The 27,233-nt window shown below is 33.1% G+C and overlaps 2 protein-coding genes across 5 annotated transcripts in view; one reads left to right on the top strand and one right to left on the bottom strand.

Annotated features, from left to right (window-relative positions):
• The window catches only part of LOC126737143 (protein tweety), a 145,355-nt gene extending 134,744 nt beyond the window's left edge, over positions 1 to 10,611 (top strand). For both annotated transcript variants that reach the window (XM_050441891.1, XM_050441890.1), the window contains 2 exons: positions 5,095 to 5,280; positions 10,327 to 10,611. In XM_050441891.1, coding sequence (XP_050297848.1) covers positions 5,095 to 5,275 — 181 coding nt within the window. In that variant the 3' untranslated portion in view covers positions 5,276 to 5,280; positions 10,327 to 10,611. The remainder of the gene's footprint in view (positions 1 to 5,094; positions 5,281 to 10,326) is intronic.
• LOC126737152 (B9 domain-containing protein 1) lies at positions 757 to 27,233 on the bottom strand. Of its 3 annotated transcripts, none has more exons than XM_050441907.1 (4): positions 26,953 to 27,233; positions 26,474 to 26,683; positions 22,420 to 22,550; positions 757 to 881 (listed from the first exon to the last, which is right to left on the bottom strand). In XM_050441907.1, exons 1-3 carry the CDS (start codon positions 27,188 to 27,190, stop codon positions 22,447 to 22,449), a joined length of 552 nt encoding a protein of 183 aa, XP_050297864.1. In that variant the 5' UTR covers positions 27,191 to 27,233; the 3' UTR covers positions 757 to 881; positions 22,420 to 22,446. The 3 variants fall into 3 exon arrangements, with proteins under 3 accessions (XP_050297864.1, XP_050297865.1, XP_050297863.1); XM_050441908.1 differs by lacking the exon at positions 757 to 881 and adding an exon at positions 8,641 to 9,631; XM_050441906.1 differs by lacking the exon at positions 757 to 881 and having other exon boundaries at positions 22,390 to 22,550.

The raw sequence follows: 27,233 nt of genomic DNA, 5'->3' as shown, positions 1-27,233 counted from the left end.
CAATTATTGTTTATCTTAAATTATTGGAGATTTAGTAATCAGGCGTGTTGGTAAATGTGTAAACCTAAATAGACATAGTTCAAGTTGTTGAGTAGATTATAATGGTGTTTCTTAACAATCTATATTCGGCCCACTTTTCTCTATACTTCTTAACTTCACACCCATATAAGCATTGTTTCCTCGCACTTTTATGACGTTACGCAAACTTATTTATCATTTAGAAAATATTGATGATGCCAATGTCAAGCTTTCCAAAGATCGTAGTTCCATGGCAAAAACATCTAAAAAGCACTGTTTAAGTTTGAATCCTCAAAAATGTTACTATTTGGTTGGTCTATGCCAGCTAGAGAGCCATACAAACATAATGTTAATATTGGTATTGAACAACAACTTGAGTGCTCAGTCTTATGTGCTAAATATCTTGTTGTAATTTTGGATGTTAATTTAAGATTTGATGAACATTAAACGGCCATTTAGTAATCTCAAATTTATATACCTATATAAGACTCTTTTGAATGGTCTTAAAAAACTGTTATGCGATACTTTGGTAATATCACGATTTACATATTGTGATGTTTTGTATGGCGCATCTTTAACATGATTCGAAGCGGATACAACTAATACAAAATTCGTAGGTGTATTTGATTGGTAATATCAGGAAGTACGATAGGAGTGCAAAACTCACTAAATATAGCAAAGAACTTTACATTGAATCATAAAATTATTCTTACCAAATTTCCGAGCTATCTGTACCAACAAAATTAGTTTAGGCATAATGCAGTGGGTTTAGTCTTTTGGGCATAATTGTGTGTCCACGTCTTCCCTACATAAAACTGCTCTTTTTTAAAGATCATTCAGCTACCAGCTTTATACAGGTTGTCCTATAAATAATGGTAAATAATTTAAAAGCAGGTTCCTTAAAAAAAATTAAGTTATGTTAAATTTTCCTAGTCCGAAAGTCAACGACAACCAAGATAGAGGGTTATAAACTTAATATAATTTTTTTGAATTTTGTATTTATTCTTCGTTTTTAACAAAATTTGGAGAATGTTTTTTTTCACATGGCAAATCTTAAAATTGTGTCATAGATGGCGCCACCAGCAGCATTCTTTTTTTAATTCTGTTCTGATTAACCCATTTCCAGATATTTACATTTAAAATTTTCAATGCGCTAAAGATAAAATTTTATTTTCCTACTCCAGGTTAAAGTAGGCTGTGCCTGACAAGATGAATTATTATAAATGTTATTGTCACTGTCAAGGTTTAGGTTCTTGTCAGTTACTTTGATGATGAGTGGTTATACAAATTCTAACTCACACCTTTAGTAACATTATTTATTACCTTTTATAGCATTCTTATTGTTAGTTATTGTTACTTATTGCATATGACCTAAAGGTCGAAAACGTTAGCCTGCACGAAGACCAGACTTTAGATTTTTGCATATGGGGTTACATGAAACTAATTGTATATGAAAATACAATTTTGTTAGATTAAGATTCCGCGATCTTTCAGTAAAAGAATTTTAAAATTTATTAAGATAAATGGAGGTCATGTCGATCATTTACTGGCAGATATTCATAGTTTTTATTTATCTTTTGTATTTTATCAATCATTCGAAGTATATTAAAGCAATTTAAAATAATTTATGAATGTCATTGTTTTTAACTGCAATAAAAACTTTGAATGTAAATATCTTGAAAAGGGTCGAATATCTCGATATCGTAGTGGTATTTTTAAAGTAAACCTTTCTTAAACAAAACTGTTTGTACATTGTTGCTTAAAGAAAGAAAAAAGCAAAATGTTTCTAATGGCACCCTCTATGACATAATTTTTGAAAAATGTTAAATTTAAGATTTTCCTTATCCCTTACAGCACCGAGATAAAAAAAATTGAGTTTGGGGTTTATATTTATTTTACGCCGATGAAGTTGGGTCAAAAGGTACGGAAAATTATTTTAAAAAATATTTGAAAGGGTTAAGGGAGGGATTTAGGGAGTACACAATTGTGTGTCTAGGGAGCCAACATTAGAAAAGCACAATTGTGAATCAAAATTTATTACTTTGTATAAAATGAAATAAAACAGTTTTTATCTTTGGTTAAACAAAGAAAAACATTTCATTTTAGGCAACGCATTCTGGACCGACTTTTGCACCCTTCTAACCTGGATTTAACTGGGTTCTTCATTTCTTCATTCTTTGGCCAGTATTCAAAACCATCAAAGCGTTTGTCTGCAAAGGGCAAACTGGAAGTCATTCTTCACTTTTTCATTTCATTTCCTTCAACGCTAGTCTCTGCCTCTATATTTTCTTGGAATTCTGTTTCCTCCAATACACGCTTCTTAGTACCGGCAATCAGATATTCCTCAAGATTAAGTCTAAATTCCAAAAGATCCATAATATCTTTGCTTTGAAGGTTTTGACTATAACAATCCCTTCGATACTCCATCCAGCTGTTTACTATTGCTAAGTCGAACAAATGTAGGATGGCTTTAAAAGTCCATTTCTGGGTTCGAAAGAAAGATCGATAGTATTCCATCATTTGGTCGCAAACATCTACACCACCCATGTTTTCGTTGTATGATTTAACAACAGCTGATGATGCTATGCCTGAACGTTTTTTTTCTGTTTTATTCCATCTTTGCACCTCAGTTTCCGGCTGTCTTCCAAAAGCTGTGGATATCATTAAAACAGATTTATTATCTTTCCACTTTGCAATGCAAAGTTTATTATCGATTCTAACAACTTCTTCTGACACTCCCCTATTCATTAAACTGTCTTTTTTAAAATCAAACCCTTTCACTCTGTTGGACATAATTGTAGCAGTTGCATCTATATTCAAACTCGTCAATTTGTTCATCAAAGCAATAGTTGAAAAGTATCTGTCAAAATACAGGTAACTATTTTGAGGTAATGTTTCTGCTAGGCTCAATATTATTGAGGGTCCCAAGCCTAAATCCCTATCTTTTAGTGGGGTAGTATTGCCATGGTAGATTTCAAAATTCAATACCAGTCCGTCGGATGTCGTAAGAGTGAAATTCTTCAGTCCTACTGATCTTGATTTATTTTTAACAAATTGTCGAACTGGACATCTTCCCAAAAAAGGAATCATTTGTTCGTCAATAGAAAAAGCTGTTTTTTTTTCTTTCAATGGCTTTACATCTATTGCGAACAAAATCAATTACCGGCTGTATTCTCCACAATCTATTCTTTTTTTGTTCCTCTTCTGATACGCTAAGATTGTCAATGACATGTAAATTTACACGTATCATGTAAAACCTTTGTCGGGTCATGGCCCCATGAATTAATGGGAACTTATATTTTCCATTCCAATACATATGTATCCTTGGAAGATGAATACATCCCATCAAAGCATTCATTCCGAAAAATGTCTTTATTTCTTGAGAGGTAAAGTTGTTTTCTTTTGCATTTTGTTGCAAGAAATACTGGGAAGTGAAATTTGCGGCTGACTCAAAAAACTCATCATCCAAATATTTAGCAAAATATTCGTTTGGAGTTTTTACGATGGATGGAGTATAGTCCTCTTTTACAGGAAAATCCTTGCTTCTAAAGTTTCCATGCTTCCACTGGAGAGTCTGGAAATGTATGAGGGGTAAATCATCTTTTGAATCTGAAGAGCTATCAGCTTCATTTGGTGCTACAATTGGGATCTTTTCGTGAATCTCAAACTCATCTTCTTCATCCTCGGACTCTAAATCCGACCCAACTTCGTCTAGAAGTTGGAACAATGCCTCCTCGTCATCCCTTAGATAGTCCAAATCAATAATTTAACGTTAACTCCCGTGGCTCACAATTGTGATATACATAACAAAACCATTCTTGGAATTAACAATTTTAAAGATATTTTCAATCTCTAAAAACAATACACTTAATTGAAGTTTATTATACCTATTTAATATTAAGCACTTCTTTTTTCCCCTAAATTCTATAAACAAATAATAACTTACCTGCACGAGCCATTGTTGAAAATAATCTGAAACTTTTCAGGTTATGACAAGAATGCACTTCCGGCAAAATAAACGATTTGCGCGTGCACATCTATAAAATGCACTATTCACAATCATGTCGCACGGTTCTCTACCCAGATTAAACATTTTTTGAACACTAGTAAAAAAGGAAGTTACATCGGGTAGCGTAAGGGTTATAAAAGAAAACATATCCCCAATTTTAAAAACGAAGAATAAACACAAAAATTATTAATTTATCACCCTGTATCGCGGTTGTCTAACTTTCGAACTAGGAACTTTTAACTTAATCTCATTTTTTTAGAGAAATCTGTGAAATTATTTACCATTATTACTGTATAATAGAATCCTTGATCAATTTAAAATATTTGAATTTATGTATTATCTAATAAGTTTGTCAAGTTATTGTATCATTATTTATCTATTTGTTAAACTGTGGGCATCAGTTATTGGACTACGTTGTCAATCACTCAGACAGGAAGCTTAGCTTCGCTTTTTGTAAGCTTTAGTTTAAGTTTTCTATAAAGTCCGTATTTTTATTACTATTCTTGTCATATACATAAATAAAGATAAACTAATTTTTTTTCCGTACACATAAAACTTTGACAGTCGGTATCTTAAAATCAGTCCAGGAATGCCTTGTGCATATTATGACATACCATTGGGTAACATTTTTTTTATGAAAAATATCATAATTAATTGTAACTGAAAATGATATTATTACCCTCAATTTATTTTCTTTTCTTACATTTCTACATATTTCCAAGCATGCTTGAGAATGGCAATGCTTTACATTTAGTGATATTATTAATATTCTTTAGTATTGAACATTATAGAGTTTATTTATTTTTTTCATGTCAGTTTTGTTTTGGGTACAGTAACTTTTCTTTTTTTTTAACTAGTAGATCATATATTTTCAATATGTAGGGTAGAAAAAAACATGGTTCCTAAAGTAAGAGTATATTTACTTCTCGCATATAACATATCTTGGAACCGCGAAATCTTTTAAAACTGAAAATGTTTACCGTCAATTAATAATTATTACTTAATTCCAAGCTATCTTATATGGAAAAAAAATCATTTCTTTGAAGATTTTTTTGTTTGTTTTTTAGGGATGGCTGTGATACGAGATCTCAGGAACGGGCCGCTCAAATGGCCCATCTTAGGGGCCACACTCTCGGCCGTTTGCCCTCCCACCACCATCATCACGAGCCTGCAGGTGGACCTAGTAATGGTAAATACGCCACTTTGAGCAAACAGTGCAAGACGCTTGAGAGCTCAGATTTTTACTGAGATAGGTGAGTAAGACATGTTTTTTGGCAACCTTTATTAATAAAGAGTGTTTTTTTTAGAGGCGGAGAACTTTAAATTGAAATTAAACACAAAATAATTTATTGATATGAACGAATTTGCTTTTATATTAAAGAATTTTTTTTGGCATTAATATTTAAAAATGATTTCGGGCATGTGACCCCCACGGCTGGCGCGTACGTGGCGTAATCTAGAGGTCCAATTTTCACACACTCTTTCCAGTACTGCAGGCTGTATTTCGGCAATCACGCGTCGTATGTTGGCTTCCAAGTGCTCAAGTGTTTCGGGTTTATCAGCGTAGACATGCGACTTAACATAGCCCCAAAGAAAATAATCTAATGGCGTCAAGTCGCACGAACGAGCTGGCCAGTTTACAGGTCCATTCCTTGAAATTATTCGTTGCTCGAATGTCTCTTGCAGTAAATTAATTGTTTGGCGCGCTGTATACCACGTGGCACCGTCCTGCTGAAATCACATTTCTGCAACGCCTGCAACGGCTTCCAATTGAGGCACAAAAAAGTTGGTTATCATGTTTCTGTATCGCTCACCGTTTACTGTAACGTTCTGACCATCAGCATTTCTGAAGACATAAGGACCAATGATTCCACCGGCCCATAAAGCGCACCAAACGGTTGGTTTTTCTGGATGTAACGGTTTTTCGCCAATAGCTCGTGGATTCTCATCCCCCCAAATTTGGCAATTCTGCTTGTTTACATAGCTATTTGACCAAAAGTGTGCTTCATCACTGAAGAAAATTTTCATATGAAATCGTGGATCGACAGCAATCTTTCCTTCTGCCCATTCAGCTAATGTACGGCGCAAAAGATGATCCTGGGGTTTCAACTCCTGGACAAGTTGAATTTTATATGCTCGCAATCCGAGATCTTTGCGCAACATTTTCCATAAAGTGGATGAACATAAGTTCACTTGTTGAGAACGACGACGAATTGACACATTTGGATCATTATCAACACTATGCTGCACAGCAGCTATCGCTTGTTGCGTGCGCACTGTACTGCGTCTCACGGGATGCGTATTGTCGACTAGAGTAAAAGTATTGCGAAAACGATCAACAGTTTCTCGAATTAATCTCTCTGAAGGACGATTATGAGCACCATAAAACTCACGTAATGCCCGATGTGTTTCTCGAATAGAACCATGTCTTTCAAAATAAATTTGAACAATTTGGAAACGTTGCTCCGGCGTGAGTCTGTTCATGATGAATTGCCAAACCAAACCAATGTAAAAATAACCCAGAACTGTCAGGTCGGCTGTCATCAAAAACAGTGTTGCCAAATGAAAGTTCTCCGCCTCTAAAAAAAACACCCTTTATGTTCTCTAATACGCTAAGCTAAAAACACTTTAATTATATTCAAGTTTTTGTAAATGAAATGCTAGTTTTTGTATCTCGAGCAATTAATTTATTAAAACAGGCCAAGGGTTTTCGTTCTTTCGACCATCTTTAGTGGATCATAAAAAGGGAGATTCAACTGCGGATCGGAGCATAACTAAGTGGCAAAGTCCCGGATAACGGGATATTCGAGCAAAAAAGAACAGTTTTAATACTTACTTGGCAAACCCTGTTAAATTGAACTTTTTCATTAAAATTTAATTTGTATAAGTATTATATTTGAATTTGTCCGAGACTCAAGTACAATTCGAGCTTATGTAAATGGATGTAAATTTGTAAAGTCATCCCTTTTTCACAGAGAATATTTATTAGAACAAAGTAACCAGCACCAGTAAACGAATTTTTACATACAATTAACTGATTTCCGTGAAACAAGAAGACTTAAATTAATATTATATGACTTGCTACTTTTTTTATTTCTTTTTTTAAACCGGTGTTTCATATATTGGTCGGTCGGCAATGTAATAGAACATCCCTTGTATTTTCATTCTTTATTACGTCGTTCAATTTCTTAGAATAGTTCCCAATAGATTATATTATATAATTTATCAACAAACGACAGAAAAATGTACTAATGGACAAAATCAAACGAGCTAAATTCAAAAAAATTTAGTAGCTATCGCTAAACGACATCAAACCAGAGGTAAATATTTCCATTTTTAAACTTAAATAATGATTTTTTTGTTTATATTATTGAGTAAATAAATTTCCAGGCTAGTTTTGTTTGTACAACTTTATAATATGTAATATACACTAGTAAATAATAAATTTATATAATATTCACTTAATAACATATCTTTACTTGCAAAAGTACACAGAAAAGAAAAATTAATAGAATCTCATGTTTTTAAATAAATCTTAAAAATTCTCTTAAAACTTATATTATATTTTGCCCTTTGATATATTAAAAAATAATAATTATCCTCATTAAAAAATGATGGCGCTTAAATTAAATTGAGATAATGAAAAAAATCCTTAAAAATGGTCTATTTTATTCTCATTTAAATTTTTTTACGTGTCGCATTTATACTTCATAGTATAGATATTAAATTCTAATATAATGAAAACCTTAATAAAATAAAATATATGAAAATATACGATACTTATTAGAGCCCAAAAATATGAGAAAATTGGAAAAACCATGAGTTTTCAGTGTTTTTGAAAGGAATCAATTTTTGAAAAAAATTTACCTAAATTTCGTATGATTAATTTAGTTTCAAAAATTTGCCAATAAACTACGTGGGATAAATTTATCTACGTATTTTCTCAAATAACAAAATACAACTGAACATGATGACTTCCAGGATGACAACGATAGGTGCGTCTCTTTATTAGTAAATTATATAATTTTATAGTAAATTTAAACAATATGACTATGACAAAGAACTTCGACATTACTGTACATTGTACTATGTACTATAATCAGGTCATCATAATATGCTATGTTTCATAATTATTATTATCCTATACTTTTTAAGGCCGAACAAATTCATTTTCTTTATAAAAAAAGACTAATTCTGTGTGTATCTTTTTGAACCGTAAATAGTTTTTGCGCCTATATTAGTACCTGTTATATTTTGTCATATTTTCTGTAATTAACTATAAGGAACTAAAATAACGAAACAAATAATAATGAGATAGTTCCAATATACGAACTAAATACCGACAATATATGTTAATTAATAGAGATAGATAACAAAATAAAATTAGTCCAAAAACAGAGTTTCGAAACAGAAACATTGAACTTAAGAACTTACTTTTAAGTCTCTAAACTCCCTCTTAGTATCATGATTGCTTATTATGGTTTTTTTTTGTAAATACAGTGTGCGGCATAATTGTCTCCCTGTTTTTAAGGCTTAATAAAAGAAATGTTATTTGAAATACAAAGATTTTATTTTTTTTATTTTAAAAGTACAACTAAAACATTTTTGTCCTATGTGGTTTTGAAGAGAATATCTGGCAAGTGCCGTCCACCATTATCGAAGCACTGGTGCAAGCGACTTCTGAAGTTTCGCATTTCTTGGGGTATTCTGCGAATTTCCAGGCGGATTGCATCCTTTAGTTGTCTAATAGTCGTTGGACGATGTTTGAAGACTTCAGCTTTTAGGTAACCCCACAGAAAGAAGTTGCAGGGCGTTAGGTCGGGCGAGCGTGCAGGCCAAGAAATATCGCCTCTCAGCAAACGTCCGGGGAACATTTCTCTCAATACTTGCATTGAAGCTCGAGATGTGTGAGCTGTTGCCCCATCTTGCTGAGACCAGGCATCTTGCACATTGAGTCCTGCAAAGGCTGGGCCGATGAAGCGTTCCGAATTCACACTAACAGCGTGATTTTCTTCTTCAAAGAAGTAAGGGCCGATTATCCCCATTTCAGACACGGCGCACCAAACTGTCACTTCCTCACTATGTAGAGGCTTCTCGTGTATCTCTCTCGGATTATCAGCGGCCCAGTACAGCCAGACAAGTAAAAATATGCCTCGTCACTAAAAAAAACTGCGCCCTGAGGTAAATTTTGAAGCATAATTTCACATGCAGCACGTCGATTGTTCTAATCACGTTCTGATAATTCCTGTGCCAGAACCCTCTTGTATGGATGAAAACGAAGATCCTTGTGAAGAATTCTTCGCACAGTGCGGTCAGATAAACGAAGGGCAGCTGCGTGTCTCCGTGCAGAACGTCTAGGTGACCGTAAAAATGAGCGTCTCACAGTCTCCATGTTTTCGGGTGTCCGAGCTGTCAGTGGCCGTCCACCTCCTTTTTTGATAACAGATCTTGACCCACAACACAATTGATTTTCGGTCCGGGACTCCTTCATTTTGCGGAATTTGGAAGCTTATCCGGAACGCTCGTTGCGCAGCAATAACTGACCGATTTTCGCGGAGGTACACTTCCACGGCGAATGCGCGCTGTGCGTTGGTCCACATGATGCTTCAGAAAAAGAAAAATAGAATATATTAAAAACTTGACATTTACAAATTATAGCATTTCTAAAAAAATAATAATGTACTGAGAATAGCTTTTAAATTAAAAACTCTCGTAGGTTGTATGTTAGAAACAGAAATTTGCTTGACAAGGATTGCTTTTGCAATAAAATTAAAAATTCTATTTTACTTATTTCTTAAGTTAAAAGATCAATTATTTTAATAAAAATAATATATGTATATATACATAACTCAAAGTGCATTAGGTGTTTTTACATCCACTGTATTATGAGTCCAAATTAGCGTCACCAATAGAATTTTTAATAGAAAAAGTATTTTTGTTTGGCGAAAATAATTAATTAATATTAAAATATTCGATTTCCCATTTTCGCTAAAGCATGAATGAAATGAAGGGCTTTTGAGTCTAAGTGGTTTATTTTAAGGATTCCTGGATATAACCGGAGTTCGTTGAAGGCTTAAGCTTGCTTCATCACTTTCTTACCCTTGAAAATGTATCGGCAAAGATAGGATCATTATTTTTATCGATGTTTAATTTGATACGTGACTGTTTATGTGGAATATTTTAACGAGATTAAACGAACCACTAGTGACTAAGTTATTTTAAAATAAAGCTTGAATTTATAACAAAGAGTTATTTCTATCAAATAACAATTTTCTTTAAAACGTATTTCTGCGTTTTAGGCATGCCTGCAAAGACTTCCCAAACTTTAAAAGTTTTAAGTTAGACCAAAATCAGCAACAGCAACAAGGTAGCAACGCACAGCAGAGTGCGAACAAACAGCAGCAACAACAGACTAGCCACGGTCAAGAGGGCCATCGTACCGCGACGCTCGGTCGTTATTCGTCTCTAGGCAGACGTCCCTTGCCCCAAACCCCCGACGAGAAGGCCCGGAATAAACCGTCGATGCCCAAAGTGCCCGCCACTATTTCGGGAAATATTCCCGAGCCGTCTTTGAATCCTAACAATTTTAGGCAAGTTTGTTTATTTATAATCCTATTTACTTAGCCAGTATGCTCTGTAAGTTTGTTCAAAAGTCTCCAATTTGAGAATAGGTTACACGTGACCTCTAAGGGATCTTCAGATCTAAATAACACTAATAAGATACTATAGTCTATTAAGTTTTACATATACCGGGTGGTGCTAAACTTAAGTGGCTTGTTTGGGTGTTTGTTATAGTCAATAAATATTTGCATACGAACCACGAGTAAAAAATTAGTCGTTGTGGCTCTAGAGTCATTTCTCCTTAAAAGTCTTTTAGCTGTAAATAATTTATTATTAATTTCAGTAATGCAGAATATTAAAAGAACGGAATTTAGGAATTTATAAACATTCTTTGTCTCTTAATACTTTTTTATCAATATTCGTATAACATTCCTAAACCTAATGTTATTGGCCATTTTAGTCGAAACACTAGCTTAGTTGCTTTACATTCGATTTATTTACACCAAAGTTTTGGGTAGATGGGTCGCAAAAGGTAGGCCGTCGCGTCGCGTCGTTGGTGTATGAAACTCCTGTAAACGCCCAACGGGTACGCGACTCTATGAGGCATGGATCATTTTGAAACGTTATTATTACTTTAATATTATTGTTTTGTTAATAAAAATAAATTACTAAAATATTGACGTTTTTTAGATTCAGAAGATAACAACCTTTTTAAGCGAAAAGTGATCCTGGAGGCAAAATGGCTCATTTTTGATTAGGGAGTCCTGTACAAGTATTTTTCACTATAATGTCCCAACTATAAAACTTCACTAAAAACCCGCTTAAATTTCACACGACCTTTTTTGAACACCCGGTATAATGAAAAGAAGTACCTGAACAGCAGGTTTTAAAAATCGCATTCTTAAAAAACAGCAACTTTAAGACGTGCATACTAAGGGTAGATTATGGATACTAAAATATTCTATTGTTAAAATGGTATTATCAATTTGTACAAGAACCCAAACAAACATGAAGTAAAATGAAAAAACCAAAATACTTGACTGCTGCTTTGTCCTCTTTAGAAATTTGTTTTCTTTTGGTGTAAATATGTGAACGACACATTTTGATATTTGGATAGGTTCAAGAGAGTAGTTGGATAATTTTTTTGATTCATTCATCCTATCCATTCGTTTCATCATATTTACAGTATTCCGTTTATAGAACGCCAATCAAAACATACCACAAAAATTCTAATAACTTGATCTTTTACAAATTAGCAGCATTCCATGCAATGATTCATCTTTTGAATATGCAATACCATTCAGCATCTCAATACCATTGCTTCCTAAGAATTTAGTAATAGAAAGAAACATAATCTCTCAAAACTCAAAGACAAGGTATGTAAAAGCAGCAGGATGTAAAATTGACGTTGATCATCTTCAATGTAATGATTGTGAATCACCATATATTAGCAAGACGGGGTGTAATTCCAAGACAAGGGTTCAAGAACGTTTGAATTCAATTAAATCATCTAAGAACATTAAATCGGAATTTGTGGTTCACTTGAAGGAGAAAAACCAGTCAAATTTAAATATTTTGCGATGTGACTGAATTGTAAAAAATCTTGGTACAATCAATGGCTTTACAAAAATCCTAATATTTCATTATTATATAAAAACTCATATAACCATTTTATTGAATTGAGTTTCATATGAAAGGGGGCTGAGTTTATGTACTATTTATCGAACATTTATTGTGGGTAATTTCTCTAAAGCTTTATGAAAAAGAGAGAGATGCCTAAAAAATGTTTATGAATAAATTAATTTTTACCTTCCAAATGTGTTAAGGTATGACATTATGGGCATACTTTATAACCTTACCTTAATAATTTTAAAACAACCTTAAAAAGTATTGAATCGAAATTTCTTGTAAGAGCTTTATTTTAATAATTTAGACAAGACCAGTGGAGAAGTACTCCATTGAATTTTTTTCTCTTTTATCAATTACCTATAATAGAGTATTTTATACATCTTTAATTTTGTTATAAGGTACCTTAGTTAACTGTGGTGTGGAGACTTAAACTGATTTTTTTTGTTTTTCTTAGAAACAGTAATAGATTCCTTGAGATGATTCCTGGTATCCCCTGACTGGATTTGATTTAATTATGTTTCTAAATTGGGCTGCTACTACTGATAAATTTCAAGAAAATCGAAAAAAATTATTATAAGAAACCTATCTTACCTCATCTATCTTATATTAACAACCATTTTCAAACCGATGAAAATTTTTGCCATGCGTTTTTCGAACACCCGGAATAGTAAAATGACATAAAATGTATTCTTATAAGTCTAAAATGTATGCAAAATACTTTGGTACATTTAAGTCTAACGCTTCTTTTAAACAATTGTTTAAACTTTATTGCAATCAGCTTTGTTGCTAAATAAATTTTTACTTAACAACCCAAAAAAAAGTAAAATTTTCATAATTTTCCTAACATCATCGTCAATTATTTACTATTTATTGAAACAGAATCTAGGACCTTATTAAAAGAGTCGATTGCTAAAATGTAGTTGCTATAAAGCATTCAATATTATAATTGGACTCTTTTAATACCGTTTTAATTAAAATAAGTGGCATATTTTTTAATTGTCAAAAATTCTCATCTTTAGATCTCTACAAAGGGGTGGTTGGCAAGAATCCGTGAGCACATTCCAGCCTTCGGTGCAGTTCCGGTCGCTACAGCGCACCAACGGCGCGCAGCAAACCGGAAGTCACGCGCATCACTTCCGATCCGCCAAAAATCAGGGAGGCGAGGGCATGTACGCGAATAACGAGAACGAGCGACATCTGTACGCTGTTACCGAGTTGTAAGAAGTTTTTGGTCAGATAGTTTTGTTTTTAAAACGTGTTTTAAGGTTGATTAAGAATATAAGGGAGTAGAATAAATCACTATTTGAAATTGAATATATCCTTAAGCAACCGTTAAACACTTTTATTTTACTGGATGCTTATTAGAATTTTGAAATTATATTGTACAATTTTTCTAGTTATGTGAAACACCTACTTAATTAATATCCAAGGGATATTTTTATGCTAAAGTGCGAAATTTTAATAAGCATGCAGTAGATCACGGTATGGTTTATTTTATATTTGGGAAATGCAGGCATGTTAGAATATTTCCATAGAACCGATGTTATTTTTTGAGTTACTACATTTTTAGTATGTAAGGTTAATGTAATTATATATTTCTCGAGGGTCGTCCCAGGTGAAACTGTTTATACTTAATATGCCCATAAAAAAAGAATCTATTTGATAATTTTTTGGATGTTCCCTAGGATTTTAGAGAAAAATATTTATTAAAAAAGGGATCAAAAGAAAATGCTAGAGAGGTTTTCCGCTAGAGGACGCAACTGCTAGGGTTTCTTTTTAAAAACATATTCTTTTATAAAATTTGCCCATAAAAGACATACTGAATGGTAAATAATTTCTTTCTTCGTTAGAGCGAATAGAGAAGTTTGTTTCTTTGATTGTTTATTATTATGGTTTCGCTAAACTAAGTTCAGTTTAGTTTGTTTTAGAATAATTTTTTTCGTGAAATAACTTAAATGCTACCTAAGATAATTTGTTGCTTGTTGGAAACTCAGAGTGCGTTATTTATTACAATGGCTATTTTTTTAAATTTTTATCAAACATCCTAAATATAATTACATCAATCTGATTGTGCAAAAAATCTGGACTAATACGAAGACTTAATCTAAAAAAGCATTTAGATGATAAACAAAATATTATTTACAAAGCTTTAAACAATAATTTTTATTAGTGTTTCCTGCTCTAATATCTTAATAAATTTTTGTAACAAAATACAGTCTTACACTTCTGATGGCAGTCTTAGATGTTTTGTTTCTAGGCTATCATTCGGTTTGTTTATTTCGGTTATTTAGGAATCTGTTAAGTAGCATTTTGTATTTTTTTGTTGCTTAAAATTTTAACTAGAAAAAGTATTAATAACTCATAAATATTGACCCTTGGTGGTAATTGCAACAATAAATTGATTTGGGTTTCATTTAGATGTTTACGCAATTTTTATTTGATAATTATATGAACTAATAAATATATTTTTAGTAGTAACTAGCGGTACTTTTTCCTGCACAACTATTTTCAGCATTCTCCATTTGGTCCATTTTATTTATAAATACGAGGGCTGTTTAATAAAGACTCACACTCAGGCTATGAAAATTTTATTACAAAGAATTATACATCAACGCTTCTGTCACGTTCAAAGTAGTCACCATTCAAGGCGATACATTTATTCCAGCGCCGCTGCCGCTCCAAAAACGCGTCCTCGAAGCTCTTCTTAGTCAAGCGCTTAAAAATCGCCTCTAAACCTTTAACAGCAGCATCTCCGGAGGGAAAACGCCTTCCATTCAGGTCCTTTTTTGCAGTGGGATAAAGAAAAAAGTCGTTCGGTGCTAAATCAGGGCTATACGGAGGATGCGGTACCACTGGAATGTTTTTCTTGACAAGAAATTCGGTGACGGTGTATGCGACGTGAGGCCGGGCATTATCATGATGAAGTTTCCATCTGCCAACAAGGTCGGGTCGCTTTTTGGGGATGTGATCCTTAATGAGCTGCTTCAATACGGATATGTAATACGTCGCATCAATACCCTTCTTGGGTGGCAACCGACACTGATGAGTGTAGACCAGACCGCGGTAGTCGAAAAACGTAATCACCATACTCTTTTTGGCGGACTTTACTGCTCGTCCTTTTTTCGGTGGTTCTTGTTCTTTTTTGATCCATTCGGACCTTTGTGGTTTTGTAGCTGGGTCGTATGCATATATCCAACTTTCATCAGCTGTAATAATCGTTTTCCACCAGTCATCACCTTCCGTACAAACGCATTGGGACCAGTATTCGCAAAATTCAACTCGGCGTTGTTTTTGTTCAGGCGTCAACAGACGTGGTATCCAGCGCGCGCACCATCGCGAAACGTCTAAATGGTCATGTAATATTGTATGCACGCTTTCTAACGAAATGTCAAGTATAGCAGACAATTCTCGAAGAGAAGGCGGAATTAGTCCTACTCAGATTTTGTCCTACGGTCGATCGGAACGGTTCGGCTTTTCCTCGAAGATCTTGGGTTTGTATTTCGATATAGAAGCAAGGATAGGAGGTATTTATATTTGACAACGCCGTATTTACGAATTTCGGCAGGTAAATAGCGACCGATGCGATGGATTGTCTGTGTCGTAACTGTTAATAGCTAGATGGCGCACGCGGGCGGCAACTGTATTATTAAGTTATATGGAAATATGGGGTATTCTGTATAGTGTATATGTTACGGTCAATGATGAAAATTCGCACATTAACGATAATGGCCGGGCAATAACGTAACGATCCAAGTAAAATAGGCATTATATGAGGTAAATCGAAGTTTTATGACCAATATTCTCTATTTTCTTAAAATATTCAAAACCTAACCCAACCTTGGGCCAACCCAAGTCACCAGGACGTTGTGTAGCCAATTAATTTTAATAATGCTTAAATTGATGTCCAGTCGTTATCATTTGATTAGACAAAGTTAGGGCGAGTTAGGTTGGCCCAAGGTTGGATCAGGTTTCGTATATTTTTAAAAAAAATAGAGCATATTGGTCATAAAACTTCGATTTTCCTCATAATTATATTGTCTATTTTATAATAATTTGTATAAGTATAAAACTAATTTAATTTTAAATTTAAATTTTATTAAAGGTTTCATACCTTCTGGCTTCATTAATAAATTCTTGATCAAAAAATCTTTAATTACCAAATCCTTCCATCTTTGCAACACACACACATACAACAATAAGTTCTAGGTTGAACGGCCTTATTCGTTGTAGTTGTTGTATGGTTGGTATCACAGTCAATTTCACACAGTATCCGCCTCCCTGAACTGAATACTGAATTTCGGTCACATTGCTAAGAATATTTTAGAGTTCTGAAAACACTGTTTTTAACCGTTCGGCCGGATTCGTAAACGTAGGACAAATTCCGAGTAGGACCAATTCCGATCCCCCTTCTCGAACTGTGAGACGGGGGTCCGTACGTAGCCGATCGATAGTTCTAGCCTGGACACTTATCCCCGCTTCCATCGATACCTCACAACAGAAGCCGAAACTATGCGAGGCGACCACCGCATCGCGATGGCAAAAATTCCGCGCTGGGCACATATTTGCGTTGATTCGAAATAATATTTTACTGCAGTTATTATTGTAGTTTATAGTAAGATTACGCATTTAAAATTTTAAACTACCAAACTATTTTGATACTCGCTTTGAGTTTTAAAAAGAATAAAAATTCAATAATAAAAATGTAAAATATTAGGTCCCGCGGTATCTTCACTTAGTCGCTCCACTGTACGGCGTGCGCCACCAAATCTCGGCTTCAATTTTGACGTCACGAAACCAGTGTCACGACTAGAACTATCGGTCGGCTACATTCCGTAGCGATTAGACAGCCAGCTGTGTTTATCGTTTCTTCACGAAGCGCAGTAACAGGCGCTCCTGGACCGCCTTCCAGTTTACAGCTCTCTCTACCTTTTCGGCTTTAAGGCAGCGTGCCACTGTAAACACGTGGATTTTTTTATGCAAACTTCACCGTACACATTCTTTAACTCACGATATGTTTCGAGTGTTTTTTTGTTCGATTTCACCAAAAATTTAATCGCGTAACGTTGTTCTCGATATCCAGACATTGTAAACATATTAGAGGGGACTTTCATACACGTCTTCTTCGCAATGTCACTACTTGAGCACTAATGATCAGATCGCTACCAAATGTGTACTGTAAATAGGTATTAGTATATTGTTTCATGCCATGACCACGAGATCGCGCCACCTGTATTACACAGCTGTCAAGATATTTTCTTCCCAGGTTTTCTTATTTATCTTTATGGCTTGAGTAAGATTCTAATTTATTTTCAGAAGGACTGAGTATTATTTTTCTATTTCCTTCTGCATAACTTTGATTTAAAAATGTGTTGCTTTGTACGTGATTGACTGCAATATAATTAATTCTGTCACTCCATAAGTCCTCTTCTTTTAATGTTTACCTTCAGCCATCTCGGGGAGTAAATCAACAGTAAAGAAACGTAGATAAAATAAATGTTCTTAAAAATAGGTAGTAAGAACCCAAACAGTATATTAACTCTATATCGGTGAAGTAACGCATTTATTGCGTCATTAATAATTTTCAAAATTTTTTTAAAAAGGCATATTTTGGATATAAACAGCTGAACATTGGGATGCCCTACCTATGCGGAGTGCCCCACAAAAGTATCAGTTATTAAAAAAGAAAATTATGAGATTAATCCAGAATATAAAAGGGTTAAGCTGGTGGGATACTCTGCAAGTTTTCTTTAAAACAAAAAGGCCATTGATATATGGTGTATAGTACATTTTCTGTGACACTGCGTAATACTAACTGTTCTGTTCACTATGACATTGCGAACGAAATAGTTGGTATTTCAAGACGATTTTTATAAGTTTTGGTATAGTATAAAAAAATCTTGTTAGGTGTACAACCATAGGCTCTTTTTGATATAAAAAAATATATATTAAGAAACATCAATTCTGTAGCTTCTTTTGTCGAATCTCATCTTTTAAGAAAGCGGTGCCAAACACGACTGATTTGAACTCATTCCAATATTCCTTTTTTAGTTTGGTACATTTAATTCGGCACGCTTTTTTTTCATGAAGAACAACCGAAGGGAACACCCCATTTAATGGGAACAATACACAAACTACAATTTAACTTTAAAAATTACTTCTGAACCATCTTAAGCACTGGTGCTATTTTTGCAAGGGATAGCTTAAAACGCCCTATACTCGTTAAATTCAAGTGGCGGAATTAAGGACAAATATTTTATAACAATTATTGCGTTTAATTCCTGATCCATAAATTAAATATAAAGTTAACGATTTAAATAGCACTCTTCTATAGAGAAAATAGATACCATAGAACGGTTGCCTTGGATTGCTCAGTTTTCGCAACAATAGTTTTGTACCAAGGCTTAAGGATTTTTTGCTCAAAGCGGCAACTCAACTGGTAGAACAAAAAGTTTATTAAATATGAAATCGTAATGGTTAGTCGGTATTTTTAAATAAAATTAGACATGTTTTTTATAGAGTCGATCGTAACCACTATTATACTGAAATGAACGTAACTTCTAAGCAACTTTTATACGTACAATTTAATTTTTTTATTCTTGGTTTCTTTTCCTGATCCTTTTTAAAGTCGGGTTTACTTACAGCCCCAACAGAAATACTCTTTACACATCACATACTATTATAGGGTTTTCAAGCCTTAATTAAAGCAATACTTTTTAGTCATTTTAATTGATTTTCAATCCAGATCAAATACCTTACAGCTGTTTTCCGTTGTATAACTAAATAAAGTAGCTAAAATATGATTACATAGACTTTACAGGGTGCCCTTTTTTCACGCCCTGTATAATTTTGTACATTTTGTGGTAATATTTATAAAATTTGTATAACTGCCAAAGAATCGCATGGTTTGATGCTTGACGCCGTGTATGACGTTTGGATGGCATAAAATGAAACGTTTTCGGGGCAACACACAGTTACCACATTAAATTTTGTACCCGATGGGAAATATCGATAACTTGTTTGGTTTTGATTATGATTCAGTTATACAGGGTGAGTTTTTTAATGCGAAATCTTCAGATATATCATAGGTTCTTCATTAGAACTTAACATTGATAAAATGTTGTTTTATTTATTATCAATATAATAAACTTAAAAAGTTCTAGAGAATATTTAACCAATATTGAGAAACTGGCGAAATATTTGACCTCTGGTCGGGCAAATATGGAAAACGGGACCTAGGTTTTTCGCTCTGTCAGTCTAGTATATTTTTATAACTGCCACGTTAAAGATATAAGAGGCCCCAAATGTCTTACTGCTGGTAATACACGAAATACCAAATTAACGTATCTCTCACCGGTTAAAGTCTATGGAAGAGGTATATTACGGTTCCTCCTTTATATTATCGAATAAATTGGACAGCAGCTCGTCCTGGATTTTGCCAATTTCTTGACCTCAAATTATTGTAACAATACACAGTTTATATTTGCTGACACCAAATATGTTTTTTTATATACGTCCACTAGCATACCAAGTTTTTGTGTGTACTATAGCATATTTCTGTTTTTTAAAAGCTGAAGCGTATGCTGCTGTTCAATTAAGAAATATGTTATTGGTTATGTTCAGTGAGTGAAAATATTTAAAAATTGCAAGATTTCTCTAATTTTTCAAATTTTATGTTAAAACAGGTAGTCCATCATTTCCAAAAAGACTTTTTTTATAATTAAATTATAATGAAAAATTGGTCTTTTCTCGAGGACGCGACTTGTGAATTTCAGTTTATTTAAATTTGAATTTTATATTTTTAAATAATATATACAGTATCGGACAAAAATAGAGCGACGATACAGTTTTTTTCTTTTATTAAAAAAGCAAAAACGCAAGAAGAATTAACTCAATAAAACAAATACACTCATTAATAAACATATATTTATTACATAACATACCAAAATTCTTCCGTATAAACAAGATCATAAAAAGAAAAAGAAAAGTTAAATATTTCTATAAATTCGACAAAAATTAAGCGACGCTTACAATAAAAATAAAAGAAAACATTATCAGATTGCGCCCTTAATATTTAGTCCACAAGCCTTTATTTGCGGTTACCTGGTGGCACCTTTGAGACATGGAAGAAATTAAATTATCAATTATATCTTGATCAATATTTTTCCATATATTTTTAATTTCTTCAAAAATGTACTCTTTGTTTTTATAGGTTTTACTTCTAAGTTGCCTATCCATAATGCCCTCAATTTGGTAAATTGGTCCCATTTCATAGCCAGAGAAACAATCCCACACTAACACGTTGCCACCTCCATGTTTTACAGTACCTTGGACATACTTCGGGTCAAGTTTTTTACCTGCAATACGGCAAACATATTGAACACCATCACTTTTATACAAATTAAACTTTGACTCATCACTAAAAAGTACTTTTTTCCATTGCTCTAATGTCCAGTGAGCATGTTCTACAAACAGAAGATGTGCTTTAATATTCTTCTTACTAAGAAGCGGTTTTTTGGCAGGTTTGCATGCTTTTAAGCCTGCTTCAACTAGTCTGCGCTTTATCGTTCGAGAGGGAACATTAGAGCACCCAGCTTCAGCCAGAATTTGCTTTGCTGACAGAAAAGGATTTGCCTGGGAGATCCTTTTAATTTTTCTATCCAGTTTCTTTGAAGTTTTTCTCGGTCTACCCGTCTGTTTTCGGTTAACTACTTTTCCTCTAATTCGATAGTTCTGAATGGTCCTCGACACAACAGATTTTGAAACCCTTATATAGATTTGATACCGACCAAAACCGATGTTTATCTACTAATGGTATGAACACTATCGATCAAGTCGCTTTATTTTTGTCCATGAAAAAATGCATAAAAACATACAATTTACTAATCTCTTGCTATTCATCACAAGAGGCAAAGAATGTTTACGATTAACAAAGGTATGTACTGATACTACAAAATTGTTCGTAATTATACGAGGTAGTCACAAAGTTTTTTAGGAATATTATAGCGTCGCTTAATTTTTGTCCGATACTGTATAAAATGTTGTACATATATGTCCATTGTTGTACATATTCCCACGACATTATCTTCGTCAATTAAGAGAAATTATTCGGCAGTAAAAAAAATTCAAACTTACAGCGGCAATTCGATGATTCAAAATAGCTTGAGTAATATATATTTATAGGAGAGTGAAGTACAATATAGTTTTTACTGTGCATATTACAAGTAGTATCTTGTATTCATAATCTTACCAACCACCACTGGTAGGTACTAAGATATACAAATATTTTATTGAATATTTAAAAGAAGAAAATAGTTTTCGATAAAAGCGACGACGTCACATTGTTAAAAATATTACAGATTGATAGAGCACGGCAGCAGAATTTAAAAAAAAAACATTTAGTTCCCATTCATTTTCACTCTGTATATTTTCTATTAATATTGGGATAATTCTGAGAAAAAAACTCCATTTTAATATCAGTGATATCAATAACAAAAAAAAAAACTGGTCAACCAGTGTACATTTGACTAATGTAATAAAATAAGTTTTGTGTCAATATAACGTTCTCCTGAAATTCATTCAAAATAATGCAAGTTATCGATAAATCTTTCTAACGTAATATTGTTGCCTTGAAGCACCATTTAAACTCGATTTACACTTAAGCAATTAGTTTGCTTAGGACCCAAGCGTATAAAATACCCTTGGACTTGTCATGCGTAAAACAAGTATAAACTGAAGCAGCATCTAAATGAACCTAAACGTCATTTTGTTGACTAGTTTATACTGACTGTTTGTGAAGTGTTTATAATTAATATATAAATTCAATATTACTATATTTAATGCATCTTTGTACCTCTGTAATATTTTCCATTCATTTCCGCTTATTGGCAGTGTATACAAGGTGTCGCGAGAAATATTTATTATTCCATTTTCGCGATGCCCCTGTATACCATTTTTAAAGTTTAACATCGATGTTTGAAAATAGGAATTGTATGATAAATAGTAAAATTATTTTTATTTTTGATGTATTTTAGCTTTAATTTTATTTGTACATTTTATATAACAAGTTTTGTATGTATGATAAGTTTCACTATGTGTATTTATTTCCAAATTTAGGTTTTTTAAGATTTAATGCATTTAATTGTATAGTAAGTTTATGTAATAAAATTACGAAATATAAATAAAATTTTTATTTCATTTATTACCTGTTAATAGAATCGTTTAGTAAAAAACTAGTCTCGGCTGATTTTTCCGAAATCGTATCCTAGTTTTAAAAAGTTTTGTGTTACTACGTTAAATATCATGTGAAGCTGTCCCGAAGACTCCATTCTGATCACTGAAAAAAAAATATGCGTATTTCAAAAACCATTTTTAAATAAAGAAATTCTTTATTGTGAAAAATATTTTACTGGTAAAATCGAACAATATTAAATCACGCAATAAGTTTAAAAACAATCTATTTATCTTTTGAGCATCTATCTTTTAACACTGAGTGGAGCATGACGACAGAAAGGTTGATCCTTTTAACTCTTACCTTGTTGAGAAAGTTTTGTCATTTTAGCATACCTGTGGTATTTGCAGTAAGTTTATAATTTTGACAAGGCAAAAATTATTTAACTCGTAAACAAATTCTTGAAATGACTACGTCCTTCGAGTGCATCCATCGCTGATATAACGAGTTCCATCGACTAAAGACGCGAAGGTCATGCAAAATCACTTTGTGTTACAGAAAACATTGATGCGGTTCGATAAGTAAATAATTTTTGTACTTTTGGATTATTATGACGAGCATCAATTGCTCGCAGATTTAGCTGTGATATAAACTGTTCGCTTTGGATCCTGCATAATTTAATAACAGCTCGAAAAGATGCTTCGAACAGGTGACGAATCTTCTTGAAATATAGCAATCTACTGAAGTGTGAATACAATTCATTAAGTGGGGTCATAAAGGTAATTATTACGTAATAACTTTACTATATCAATATCTATTAAAAAAACCATACTCAACCCAAACTTAATACGCTAAAATAAGGGAATACGGAACGAAAACTTCCGCCGCCAGCCGTAGCCCAAAACAAAGACGGCATTAACAGAAATAGTTTAGTTTTCTAAGGCGCGCCTAATATTGGCGATCGCAAAAAGGGGTAGTGGAGTGGGAGTGGGTGACATTGATAGAGCATAAAGCAGCGACAGTGGGCAATCCGCAATAACATTTATGGCGTGCATTGTTTAAGTATATGTTATTTTCATAATTAATGCGTGAATTTTGACGTATTATTTGAGATTCAAGTTTAAAGAGTTTGGTGGTGAACTTTTTGGCGGCATTTTTCCTCAAGGTAAGTAGTACCAATGCTTTAAACTAAGAGGAGTGCTTAATCAGCTTTAATAAGCCTGTCATAATTTTTTTTCTGTATTTTCGGCTTCCTTGCATGGGCATAATACAGAGCTTTTACTAAAAGCTTAAAATCTAGTTTAAAATCTCAGAATATAATGGTACTCTAGATATTGTAATCAACCAGTTAAAAAATCGATTATCAGATTTTCACAATGTTTCTTCAAAATTTAACTTTCTATTTCCAAAATTTCTTATTGAGTTAAGTGATGATGAACTTAGGAAAAGGGTGGTATTGTTATTTGAACAATATAATGATGATTTACAATAAGAAATTGGGGTCGAAACACTAAACTTTAGGTCTACTTTTCGAACTGAAATTGTTAAATGTAGTAATGTGAAAGATGTCGCCAAATTTTTGATATGTGATTATCATACTGCCACGGCTAGTTTTAAAAATTTATATGCAGCGTTTTTATTATTTTTAACAATTCCAGTGACTATTGCTTCTGCAGAGAGATCTTTTTCGAAATTAAAAATAATAAAAAATTATTTAAGAAGTACTATGTCGCAATCGAGTAACTTGGCTCTTTTGAGCATCGAAAATGAAAGAGCTCAAGGTTTGATTCTTGAGTGTTTAATAGATCTCTTTGCAGAAAGCAAATGTCGAAAAAAAGAGTTTTCATAATGGGTAGACGGCAGAAAGGTTTATATTAATATAATATTTTGTTAAAAAATTATCGAGTTTTTATTTTTTTGCCCCCCTTCCCCTCTTCAGAAATGGCATAAGCGCGACTGGGTCTGATGCCCAGCGCCACTAAACGAAGCTACGCCACTGGCTCTCCTACAGATAGACCAAGCAATCCAATAACAGGAAACCACAAAAGATCTTAGTGAATTTAAAAATACAAGTTAGCGCTTTGCAAATTGTTACACTTTCACTAAATCTAACAAATATACCAAGAAATAAACCTAACTAACTTAGTTATTTGTTATTGTCTTTACAATCATAAAAAAAAATATATTTAAAAAACATAAGGTCAATATAATACATTTCCTTGCAAAATAAGGTAGAATCACTTAAATGACGCCAGACTGGTGGAGAAATATGTCATCATTGAAATTTGTTGGTTGAAAGTTATTAATACTACGCATCTGAATAAAGGAGAGTTAGACAAATAGTTTGAAGAAAATCTCTAGATGCTAAAGGTTGATTTTTACGCAAAATATAAGGATTAACGTTAATAATTAAATTTTCCAGACAGTAGGAGGAGTCCATTAGATTGTTAATGTTCATATAAATGAAAACTAAATCCGAACTGTCTCTAAGGACTTAAGACCATAAAATTTCAAGTCATCACAGTAATTGAAAAAATGTCTATGTCTATTAAAGCGGAAATTTATCATCTTTACTTGCGTTGTACTTTTTCAATTTGGTCAATATATTTGTGATACATCGGATTCCAAACTACTGTCGCATATTCTAGGGTTGATTTAACAATTGCATTGTATAACAATATTAATGATATTTGATTACTGAACCCCTTTGTAATTGGAGATATAAAACCTAGATTTTTTAGAACAATGTTTTTTATATGAATGTAGCACTAAACTGCTTTTCAACAATCCAATGCCACACCCAAATCCTTAATACATTCCCCATATGTTAGTATAGTGCCCCCAAGATAGACATCACATTAGTTTTGTGTTTGAACTGGTTTTCTACTAAAGAGTATCCAATGAAATTTTTTCTGGATTAATAAATAATTTATTTAAGGTACAGTACCTTTCAAGATTAGAAAGTTCAGATTGCAGGACAAGAAAATTGTATTATTTAAAATGGTGTTATTTAAAGGATCTGTCAAAGTTGGAAATATAAGGTGTTTTTGGCTGCAAGAGTATAGAACCGTCACTGTGTAGCTAAGAATTGTGGAAGTTATTGGTTTTTATGCAAGGATTAGCTTACATGCCGATAAAATACAACTTGTGCAAGAATTGCAGCTCGTGGAAACCAAATGGCCATCTTTACGTCGCATTTTTTCTGTTTGTGCTAATTTAAAAGTAGACGAACGTGATCATTTTTATCGAAGAAGTGTTTTTAGTGATGAAGCTCACTTTTGCTAAATGGCTTCGTCAGCATACAAAATAACCAAAAAATACAAAATAAGTAAATGGAGCGAAGACAATCCCCAAGCTGTTAACGCTGTTAACGAATCAGCATTGCATCCATTAAAATTGCCTTTTAGGTATGATTTACACGCTGACGGCATCATTATTTCATACGAAATGAGGAAGGAGCAGTCGTTGGTTTATGTCGTCAAACCAGCAACTTTTGAATTATTGGAAGGTAATATTTAATGAAATCCGTTATATGCCAAAAATCATATTTAAAATAAATACTATGATTAATTAATTATCATATTATGTGAATAATAAAAAATACATTTCCACAATTATCTTAAAAAAAAGCGAGCCTCTAGAAATCTGTTTGGCTAGAAGTGCTTGGTAAAATACGAAAAAAGAAGCGGCAATGAAGGATCATTCTTCATTATGACTGTGCAAGCTCTTAAATTGAATTGATGTGGGCAGTCATTGGCGGTACAGTCCTGATTTAGTACCAAATGACTTTTTTTTTATTCTTGAGAAGAAAATGCATGGCCAACGTTGTTTGATTGTTATTACAATTTGTAGTCAAGTTGAAATAATAAAAAGATGTAATGTAAAATAATATGTTCACAAAGTCTTCGAATAGAGAATTCATCAACACTATAAAAAACCATTTCCAATATAGTAACTCTCTTACCGCTTTTATGAAATTTTTGTATTAGTTTATAAGGTTTTCAAAATAGTAGGAATTAAAGATCAAAAACCTTCTAACCCTCTAGCACTGGAAATCTATTTATTAATAAAAAAAATATGTACTTAACAGTTATTTCCAGCGGTACTGGCCAGTACTTTCGGCTGCAGCAGCTCAGGTTGATATCCGAAAAAACTTCCCAAATATCCTAACAAAGAGGAAGCCTTTGGTTTGGCCAGGTTCACCTGTAAATTATGACGTCCCGGCTTTAAAGGCAAATGGGTCCTACCGTAACCTTCTAACGTCATTTCTTTGTAGATGCTTATCACTAACTGGGGCCCTGTAATATTTTTTTTATATAATATAGTTTATTTAGTGGGAATTTAACTTCTAATTTCAGCCTATACAACAAGAACAGAAAACCCTTTATTGAAAGCATTTTAGAGACTTTATAATTAAAAAAAAATTAGTGTAACTTGTTGCCAGTGCTAGAGATTCCATATATCTATCAAACAATTTTTAACTTCCTGTAATCTCACCCAGGCGTGACACTATTTCTTTATTCTTTAAATAATATATTAGATATAATATAAAAGTATACTAACTTACATCCGAATGGGTTCGTGCTTTTAAACTGAACGTCAACAGGAAAATTGAACACCACCTTATCATTATTATTTACGGCATTCGCGATTTGTGAAATACCATGTTCGAGTCCGCCGATTATTTTCCAATCCGGCCCTGAATAAAATTCATATTTGCAATGATAAGATGATCCGGCAGTGCTCATAAGTTCGGCAAATTCGATTTGGCCGGTGAACGATATTAAAAATGTGCCATCCGACATTATTAAATTAAGTTTTCCTATTGGAAAATAACCTAAAAATGAG

The sequence above is a fragment of the Anthonomus grandis genome, chromosome 6 (assembly GCF_022605725.1).
Source record: "Anthonomus grandis grandis chromosome 6, icAntGran1.3, whole genome shotgun sequence".
Classification (NCBI taxonomy): Eukaryota; Metazoa; Arthropoda; class Insecta; order Coleoptera; family Curculionidae; genus Anthonomus; species Anthonomus grandis.
The sequence above is the reverse complement of the archived record's forward strand: the minus strand, read 5'-3'. Positions and strand labels throughout refer to the sequence as shown.